This window comes from Bos indicus x Bos taurus, chromosome 18 (genome assembly GCF_003369695.1).
Source record: "Bos indicus x Bos taurus breed Angus x Brahman F1 hybrid chromosome 18, Bos_hybrid_MaternalHap_v2.0, whole genome shotgun sequence".
Taxonomy (NCBI): domain Eukaryota; kingdom Metazoa; phylum Chordata; class Mammalia; order Artiodactyla; family Bovidae; genus Bos; species Bos indicus x Bos taurus.
In genome coordinates this window covers 9183643-9193437 of record NC_040093.1, presented here as the reverse complement: position 1 = coordinate 9193437, position 9795 = coordinate 9183643, and the positions used below count along the sequence as shown (strand labels likewise).

The window sequence follows — 9795 nt, the reverse complement described above, 5'->3', positions numbered from 1 at the left end:
CACGCCCCCACCGGTCCCCACCCTGGGAATCCCACCCCTCTGCCCTGAAGGCTCCCACTCCTCAGACCATATTAGGCCACCGCGGAGAATGCACCTGGGAAGATCACTCAGGCCCAGGAATAGAAACACTCAGGGAGCCCCGCCAGGCTGTCTGGGACCTGATGGGACAGGCGACAGGCAGGGGGCGGAGGAGTGGGTCACAGAGGGCCCAGGGAGACAGACAGACAGAGGCTGAGAGAGAGACATCTGGAAAGAGAGCCCAAGACAGGGGCACCAAGGGGGGGCCAGATCAGAGACTTGGGGGCAGTGTGGGGGCCCAGGGGGCACCCCCAGAGTTGGGGTGTCCTGGGAACCTGGCAGTTTTCCTGCATGTGCTGCTTGACCGTGTTTTATATGTTTGGCTGCTCCAGGTCTCAGCTGTGGTATATGAACTCTTAGTTGCTAGGAGACCAGGGATTGAACCTTGACCCCCACCCCACCCCTCCACTGCCCCCCACACCCCCACTGGCATTGGGAGCCTGGAGTCTTAGCCACTGGACCACCAGGGAGGTTCCTTGTGCAGCTTGACCTTTCACTTTTACCAGTTACCCTTTGACCTCTGAAGCCTTGGGAGCCAGAATCCACCAAGCCGGAGTCTCCCCATCACCATGGGCCATTGCATCCTGCCAGCATTTGCTCCCCGCATTCCTCCTCGTATCCCCCCACCCCCTTGGATGAATCTACTGCGTGGGTGGAGCGCAGCCTGAGGCAGGGGCAGGGAGACACCCCAAGTTGGGGCCCTGCCTGCCTCTCCCTGCCCACAGCCTCCCTGTGCCTCTGGGTCCCCCATTTCTGCTTGGCACCTAATGAGGTGCCCCACATTTGCCTCCTTCTTGCCGTTATGCTCACACCTCCTGGGTCAGGCCCGTGACCCCTAGAGCCATCTCCTGAGTCCCTGACCCTGGTCCTCTTCTGATGTCACCCAGCCTGTCATACCCCTTGCATCCCATCGAGGGCAGTGTGCCCCCCGCAGCCGCTCTACCCCAGGGTCCTGTCTGTTGGAGTGGCCCCATGGTCCCCCAGGGCCAGACCCCGGGGTCCCTCCTTCCCTGCCCGCTCCCTCACCCCCAGAGGGTGCCCTGACCCTCTTGTCACTTCTGTTCTGCCCTCAGGGTCCTGGCTCAGCCTCGTCTCCTCCCACGGGGAGGAGCCTCCTCCTGGGCCTCCAGCCTGCCCCCATGTGGCCCCAGAGAAGTCTTTCTGTATCCAGGACCGATCTGCCCAACCCCTGCTCACAGCCTCGCCCTGGGTCAAGTCCAGCTGCTCTTGGAGGCCCTGTGGGCAGTGGGCCTGCCAGGATCTACCCTTATCTCTAATCACCTCCTCAGACAGATACAGGAGAAATCTCCTCCCTTAACATTCCAGGTCTCCTTGGGGGCTGTTTCTAATTCTGGAATAGCCCCTTCCCACTGGCTCCCTGGAGATCCCCCCACCCCCAGCCTCCTAGAGCCAGCCTTGCCCAAGACCCCTCAGCTCAATCAGTTAAGAATCTGCCCGCAATGAGGGAGACCCAGGTTCGATCCCTGGGCCGGGGAGATCCCCTGGTGGAGGAACCAGCCACCCACTCCAGTTTTCTTGCCTGGAGAATTCTAGGGACAGAGGAGCCCAGCAGGCTGCAGTCCATGGGACATGACTAACACTTTTATTTTCACACTTCCAGCTCCTAGAGGCTGCCTGTTTCCTGGCTCGTGACCCCCCCTTGTCTTCAGACACCCCCAGCCCCCACCGCAAGCCTCCCATATAGCATCTTCATCACCCGTCTTTCTGTGATTCTCCTCTCCTGCCTCTCTTCCATTTTTTTTTTTTTTTAATTTTTTTGGCTGCACTGCACCGTGTGTGGAATCTTAGTTCCCCAACTAGGTACTGAACCAACCCCAACCCTGCAGTGGAAGCGCAGAGTCTTAACCATACTTCACCACCACCAGGAAAGTCCCACTGCCTCCTTCACTTTTAAGGATGCTCGGGATCATATTGGGCTGACCCAGACCACGCAGGACAATTGCCCGCCTTTGAGGTCTGCGGATTAGCCAGACTCACAGGTTCCTGGATGAGGTCGGAGATGTCTTTTGGGGCCACGACTGCCAGTTGGTGGACAAGCTGGGCGTTGAGAAGTCAACCCTCGCCTTCTTCGTGGGGCTCATCTCCCCGTACTCTCTGGCCTGCACCGATTTGTTTGTTCCTAGTCTCCCCCTCGGGCCTTCAGAGGGTAAGGATTGCATTGCTTTTCCCCTGTGCGTCCCCGCCCCACCCACATGAGGAAACCGACGTCCTGAGAGGTGAGTGCGTCGCAGGAGGTAGCCTAACCCGCTTAGGTCTCTCTGATAAACTGAAGGAGAGGGGTCCCAGGTGAGACACGGGCCAGGCCGGGAGCAAATTACCGGGTTTATTGAGGCAGCAGCGGCAGGAGGCCGGGCAGGGGGCGGGGCGTACGGGGCAGGGGGCGGGGCCTCCGCTGAGTCCACGAGGTGTCCTGCCCGGGCCCCGGCGCTTGCTCGGAAGGCTGGTCTCGGGGGCCGCTCCGGGCGGGCAGCCGTGGGCCCCTCCTCCTGGGGTCAGTCTGCCTGCAGCCAGGAGCCCTGCTCCTCCACCTCCTTGGTTACCACCAGCAGCACCTCGCACAAACCTTGAGCCAGCGCGGCCGCCAGGAAGGCCCTGTGCGCAGACACGAGGAGGCTGAGGCCTGGGGTGGGTTGGGTGTGGAGCGGGGGACAGGCCGCATCCCCATGGCCCCCGGCCCTGGAGCCGCGCCCCCCACCCCTCACCTGACGCCGTCCTCGTCGCCCAGCACCTCGGGCGCCCGCAGCTTGGAATCCAGGTTGTAGTAGACGCCGTCCACCTGGCGCAGGGCCACCCAGTGCCGCCGGCGCAGGGGCAGGGACAGCAGCCCCAGCGAGACGGGCGACGGCAGGTTCAGGATCAGCCCCAGTACCCGGGGCAGCGCCAGCTGGGACAGGGACCTGCGGGCCGGGCGGGGACGCGCCGTCAGAGCCCCGAGCCTGGGCGGGTGCCCGCCGGAGCCCACCCAGGGACTCGCCTCCATCAGCCCACCCTTTGCTTCCTTCCACTTACCTGCTGCCACTCACCCAGACCTCCCAGTCAGCCACCCACCCAACAAGTCACCCTTCACCCTCATCCGCCTGACCATTTGTTACCCATGCATCATGCACCCACCCAGCCAAGCCCCAAGCACCACCTGCCCAACAACTCTACCATCCACTCTCCCCATCCACTCCTGACGCATCTACCGCTGATTCTACCCATCATCTATTCATTATGCACCACCCACCCATCCAAGCCTCCTAGCCATAGAACAGTCACCCACCATCCATGCTCTTCCTTGACCCACTCATTCACCTACCAATGCAATCAACCTGCAGCCAGCCAGCTGGCAGCCCAACATCTCCTCCACCACCCACCCAACTCTTCATCTGCTCTTTCCATCCGTCCATCCAACCGACCATCTTGGATGTTTGGTATCCACTGCCTATCAACTGAGGGCTTCCCAGGTGGCTCAGGGGTAAAGAATCTGCCTGCCAATGCAGGGGACGCAAGAGATGCGGGTTCGATCCCTGGGTTGGCCTGGAGCAGGAAATGGCAACCCACTCCATTACTCTTGCCTGGAAACATTCCACGAACAGAGGAGCATGGCAGGCTACAGTCCATGGGGTCGCAGAGTTGGATACGGCTGACTGAGCACGTCACACGTATCAATGATCCATCCTTTATCTATCTTTCATTCACTCAACCACCCACGCATTCATATATCCCATCACCCAACCTACCCATTCACTGTCCACTTACCCATCAATCTGCCTATCATCTATCCATCAGCTCACGCCCTGACTGTCCCTCTACTACCTCCTGAGCCCTCAGTGGGCCAGCCACCCGTTATCAACCGCTGCAAACCCTCCACCCATCTGCCCCTTCTTCCTCCTTCCCATCCACTGTCCCCTCCCCCTGCTTCGTGCCCCAGCAGCCACCGTCCCCCCGCACCCACCCCCATAATGACGCAGCATTATGGCCGCACCTCCTTCGGTCCCACCACACGGCAGCCAGGCCCTGCCCCTGCAGGGCAGCCATGATCACGTTGACGTCGTAGTTGCCGGTGCCCAGGAGGCTGCGATGGGGGTTCAGCCGGGAGTCTGGGCCAACCTGAGTGGGAGGTGGTCAGGGCCTCCTGAGTTGGGGGTTCCTGAGAAGGCCTCCCCCTCCACCACAGGGCCATAGCGTCCCAGGGTACGTGAGTCACCCCACCATGGGACTCTTCCCTCTCTTCAACCCTGTGCCGACTCACTACCCCCAGCCATGTTCCTCCTGTCCCCCGACTCTCTCATCCTGTCTTCAGCGAAGTAGACCCTGTCCCCCACCCACAGCTCTGCTCAGGCCTTGCCCTCCTCCTGGACCCTCACCAGCTTCCAATCTCACCCCTCCTGGGGCTCCTTCTACACCCAGCACTGCCCTTGCCCCAGCCGTCCCTGGCACCCTCGTCACCCCAGGAGAGAACCCCAGCCCCCAGGCGTCCCTGGCAGGATCTGGGCCCTGCTGGCCTCCTGGCTCCATGCCCACCCCATTCCTTGCAGCCACCTGACCCAGCACATCTCCTGTGCTCCTGCCCCCCGCCTTCTCTCCAGCTGTCCCCCAGCCCACTTGTCTCTGGGCCCCGCCTCCTTGAGACAAAGGCAACTTTGTTATGTCTCCAGGCCTTTGGGGGGCAAGGCAGGGGGAGGGGCCGGAGAGGGGGAAAGCTGTGTATTCTTTCTCTGTGTATCTGTTTCCCTGGCTTCCCTTAGGGCAGGGGCTCACAGTGGACTCATCTCTGAGTCTCCAGCATGGCTGAGCTATGAAAGAGTTGATTGATTCCTGTTCTGAATGATGGGAGGGGATGAATACATTCTAAAATAATCAGTCTGAGGGCCTGGGACTGGCCTGAGGATGGCAGGGGCGGAGGCATGGGAGGGCTGTGAGCAAGAGATGGGGAGAAAGGGTCGTCTCGGGGCGTAGGATCACACGGGGGACTGACTGGAGGGGAGAGACTGAAGGCTGAGGGGAGGGTCCAGAAGGCAGTGGGGCCAGAGAGGAGGGGCTCAGGCAGAGAGATAACAAAGAAGTGATGTTTGAAATACTGAATAGTGAGGCAGCACACTCCAGGCTGCCAAGAAGAGAGAGCCGTGCCAGGCAGAAAGAACAGCCTGTGCAAAGGCCAGAGGCACCATGTGGGGCTCATTCAGAGACTAGAGGGCATTTGTCTGGAAGCAAGCAGTGAGATAAGAAGCTGCAGAGACGGGTGGGGACCACAGCACACAGGGTTTTGGTTATCAGGCTGGGGCGGAGCCTGCGGCTTCTGCCAGGGGTGCTGGGGGAGCCCTGGGAGTTGGGGAGGGGCAGGTGCAGTGTTGGAGCCTTGTGTAGCCGGGACTGAAGGAGATAAACCAGAAGCTGGGAGGTGGGAAGAGAGTGAGGATGAGGGCCTAGGTAAAAGGCTGAGGCCTGGTCAGGGGCTGAGGTCAGCGGGGTGAGCAGACGCCTGGGTAACATCTTGGTTTCTGAGTCCCGGAGTCCAGCCGGGCAGGGGATGGGGCAGCAGAAAGCCGCAGGGCTGTGCCCCGGGCCTTGCTTTGCTCCGAGACCCAGGTGGGTGTCCCCGCCTCCATGAGCCCTGCTTCTCCAGGGGTTGGGGTGGGTGATGGTCACCTCTTGCAGATCTCATCGGCAGCCTCCTGGCTGAAGAGCTGCTGCTGCAGGACGTTGTTGAGGGCGTGCACGGCACAGAGCTCCAGGCGTTGCCGTTCGTGGTACACGGAGGGCGGGCTTGGCTGAGCTCCTGGGGCCTGGGACATGCCGTCCTCGGCTCCTGCTTGGAGGGGTGGGGGGAGAAGGTGCTTAGGAGTCTGGGATCTGGAAGCCCAACCTGCCAGCAGGCCCTCAGGGCCACCGTCATTGAGTCGGGGCTCGGGCAGCCTGAGGGGCCCCTGACTCTGGCGATCTCCTGGCAACAGAGTACCTCCATTCCCTATTTCTAGGAAAAAAGCTCTCTCTTCTCTCGCTTAGCAACAGAGGACCACTCCCCCCCGCCCCCCACGCCCCACCCCCGCCCCCGCCCCCGCCCCCGCCCCCGCCACATCCCTAAGTGAATGGGTCCCTGTGGTGGTCACCTAGCAACAGAGAACTCCCCTCCCCTGTCCCTAGGTAACAGGCCTCCTCTCTGGTTACCTAGCAACAGAGGAGCCTCCTCTCCCCCCGCCCCCCAAGCCCCCTACTAGGTAACCAGGCTCTCCTCTGGTTACTTAGCAATAGAGGAAGCCTCCTCCCCGTCTCTAGGTAACAGGGTCTCTTCTGGTCGCCTAGCAACAGAAGACTCCCCTCCCCTGTCACCAACCAACAGAGTTCTCTCCTCCTGTCACCTGGCAACAGGGCCCCCTCCCCGGACACCGAGTAACAGAGCTGTCTCCCCGACCTGTACCCCAACCATGGCGCTCGCCCGCTCCGCTGCCTGGAAATGCCCCTCACCCCGCCTGCCTCTCTGTTCCCCCAAACCGGGGGCTCCCGCATCCCCCTGGGCGGCGGCTCCGGGCTCCGAGAGCGCAGGGCGGGCGGCACCGCGCTGACTGGGCAGGTGGGACGGACTACAGCTCCCGGCGGCCCCCGCGAGCCGGACTACGATTCCCGGCGACTCCGGCGAGAGCGAGAGCTCCTCGTGGAACGTCCGGGAAGCGTGGCCCGGAAGTCCGCTGTCGCCCCGAGAACCCAGGACTACAACTTCCGTCGGCCCTTCGAAGAGTCTCGGAAATGTGCCCTAAATCGGTCCTCTCCTTCTCACAGTTCCACGCCTCCTGCAGCTCCGAAGCTTCTGGGAAACGTAGTGAGGAGGCTCTCGCGATAGCTTCTAGGGGTGTTACTTCCCTGTACGTCCGTTCCCTGGGCTGGCGTCATGCCTAGCGTGACGACGCAGCGTGATGTCACGGAAGGGAAAGTGATCAAACACCAGACCACGCAGGGAGAAGAGCCTCCAATGTTTACTGAGACCAGAGGGATGTCTGGGGACACTGAGGCCAGGGCAGCAGTGGGTCGGTGGTGGTGGGAGGTAAATAATGAGATGAGGAAGTCCTCTTGGGAAGGGGGAGGCTTCTCAGCAGAGATGGATCCCCGGCTTGGAGGGGAGCTGGCAGCAGCCTGCGGGGGAGATACGGGGAATGAAAGGCTAAGACAGAGAGGTGAGGAGTGACAGACACCTGGAAGAAGGAACAGACCACTGTGGGGACGGAGAAAGACCTAGAGGGAGGGACTGAGACTCAGAGGGGAACAGAGACCCAGAGAGGGGGGCCAAAACCTAGAGGAAGAGGGATAGACACCTGGCAGGTGGAGAGAGACACATATATGCTAGAGTCCCCGAGAGACAGGGACACGGAGTCTGGGAGAGGAGACTTGGAGAGAGAGAGAGATCTATAAAGACAACGTCGTGGAGAAGAAGGTTCAGGAGACTCAGAAATAAAGATCAGTCGACAGAGACGGAATCAGAACTGCAGACTCAGAAAGCCTGAGACTCAAGCTCCGCCTGGGGCTTGGGGAGAGGGGCCGCTAGTGCCCAGGAGGAGCCTGGCCGTACCCACGAGGCTGCGCCAGAAGGTGGTGACGGTGGCAGAGCCGGTGACAGCGCCTGGCTCTGCGGGGTTCTCTCTGTGTGTGTGCACAGCGAAGCTTTGGCCTGTGGGGCCCGGGGGTCCGCTCAGCTCCACATCCACCACGTGCATGTTCTTGAGGCTGGGGCAAGCAGGGTGGTCAGTCTAGCTGGCCTGGCCCCAGCCCAGACCTCTACTCAGCTCCGCTCACCTGAAATCAGCCACAAGCACCCCGATCACACGGTCGAAGCCCAGGCTGGGGGCGGCCAGGGCAGCCGCCGCCATGGTGTTGGAGTTTCGGGGGGCGTGGGGGCAAAGCCCGCGAACAGGGCCTTCATAGAGCACAGCGCGAGGCCCGGTACTGCGCATTGTAGCCAGGGGTCCCTCGAGCCGGAAGCCATCAGGGTGTGTGGCCATGGTGACACGGAGGCTCTGGAAGTGAGAGCTGGGGTCAGGGAGCCTGGGTGTGCCTGTTGGCCGCCTCTCATTCCCGGGGAGTGCCCCGGGCACTCACCTGGAGGCCCCCGGCTTCGTCCAATCTGGTGATGTCCTCCGCGCCCCACAGAGCCCCCCGGGCCACGAACACAGCGTGGCCCCAGCGATGTGAGGCTTCCAGGAGCTGCCGCTCTGTGGCCTGGTCAGCCAGGGCTGAGGGGGACCCCACCTGGGGCAGATGAAGTGGGGAGCTGAGGTCAGGAGATGGATCCCACTTTAGGGTTGGGTGGCGTCAAGGCGGAAGAGGCGGGGCTCACCAGGAGATTGGCATAGCGCAGGATTTCTGCCCCAGATTCCTGGATTATTTTCGGATGGGCCACTTCCACCACAAGGTCAGGGTGCCTGGGAGACAGGAGAGAGGCGGGGAAGGCCTTGAAGAGGTATTGGACCTCCCCCTAGTCCCCAGGTTCCCTGAGTCTGTGGAGGCCTGTCATGTTTCACTCTGGCCTGGGAGGGGAAGTAGGATGGAGGCTTGTCCTGTTTCACGTTTGGGTGAGCGAGGACCAGAGAGGGTAAGGGCCTTGCCTGAGAGCACACAGCACCTAAAGGAGGCCAGAATAAGAGTTTAAGAGAGTCCTGCTGGCGAGGTCACTGACCTCTCCCCGAGAGCAGCAAGGTTCTGGAGCTGGAGGGAAGGGGGTATGCTCCCCGCCATTCGTCCTGGATCACGGTTCCAGACAAAAACAAGTTCTAGGCCCAGTTCTGGCCCCTGAGTCAGCAAGTGGGAGACCAAGGACTGTCCTGGGGAGAAGCAAAGAGACTCAGAGGGGGCACATGTACCTACCCAGAGAGAGGGGGACAGGGACTCAGGGAGAGGGGACAGAGACCCAGAGAGATGGGGACAGGGACCCAGAGAGAGGGGGACAGGGACCCAGAGAGGAGGACAGGGACCCGGGGTGGGGGTACACAAAAACAGGTGGAGGGCAGAGAATCAAGAGTCGGAGGACAGAGACCCTGAGGGACCGGAGCCCCATGGTGGGGAGTGGAACATGCTTAGGCAGAATCAGCCAGGCCACAGATCAAGACAGAGATGAAAGGAATGTTGGTGGAGGACACAGGCTTTTGAGGCTCCAGAAAGAGACCTGGGGGAGAGGCCCCAGACAGTCAAGGACTCACCGAGGCGGCCGTAGCCCACTATCCCCACCTTCCTCGGGACCCTGTCGAGGGCCATGCCCTTGAATTCAGTGGTCTGCGTCTGAATTCTGCTGCCTGCTGCCCCTCTCACCACACACAAGAGGTTTGGGCAGCGGCTGATCTTTGGACTCTGACCCTCGGTCCTCTCCCGAACCTTCCCCCTTCCCTGCGGTGGCCCAAAGGTGGGGGTGAGGGGGTGCTGCGTGGGGGCAGAAGGAGGATCCTGGGGACAGTGGGCAAGATGGTTTGGGGTTCTAGGACCCTGCGTTGTGCGTGCCACCCCCCCCCTCCATCTAGCCTGTTCTTTCTCTGCCTCACATCCTCCTGTCTTCCTGCTGATGTGGAAAATTTCCTCTGCAGTCCCCCGCCCCCCTTTCTGGCCGGCCAGGTTGTCATGGAAACTGCATCCTGGTTGGGTTGGGGGTAGAGAGGGTTGGGAGCAGGGGAGAGGAGATGGTGACGCTGGACTCTGGGCTCTGTCTGTCCCCTTGCTGCTTCTCCTGTATTTCTA

At 61.5% G+C, this 9795-nt stretch overlaps 1 protein-coding gene across 4 annotated transcripts; it reads right to left on the bottom strand.

Moving 5' to 3' along the window:
• Window positions 1-2408: 2408 nt before the first annotated feature.
• Window positions 2409-9557, bottom strand: ASPDH (aspartate dehydrogenase domain containing). Of its 4 annotated transcripts, XM_027515032.1 has the most exons (11): window positions 9267-9516; window positions 8747-8891; window positions 8408-8492; window positions 8170-8319; window positions 7867-8087; window positions 7643-7797; window positions 5731-5890; window position 4522; window positions 4067-4191; window positions 2802-2996; window positions 2409-2691 (listed from the first exon to the last, which is right to left on the bottom strand). In XM_027515032.1, the coding sequence occupies exons 1-11, from the start codon at window positions 9319-9321 to the stop codon at window positions 2592-2594; spliced, it is 1392 nt and encodes a 463-aa protein (XP_027370833.1). In that variant the 5' UTR covers window positions 9322-9516; the 3' UTR covers window positions 2409-2591. The 4 variants fall into 4 exon arrangements, 1 of the variants encoding a protein (XP_027370833.1); XR_003506429.1 differs by lacking the exons at window positions 2409-2691; window positions 2802-2996; window positions 4067-4191; window position 4522 and adding an exon at window positions 6547-7209 and having other exon boundaries at window positions 5802-5890; window positions 9267-9557; XR_003506431.1 differs by lacking the exons at window positions 2409-2691; window positions 2802-2996; window positions 4067-4191; window position 4522 and adding an exon at window positions 6500-7209 and having other exon boundaries at window positions 5804-5890; window positions 9267-9557.
• Between the last annotated feature and the right edge of the window lie 238 nt (window positions 9558-9795).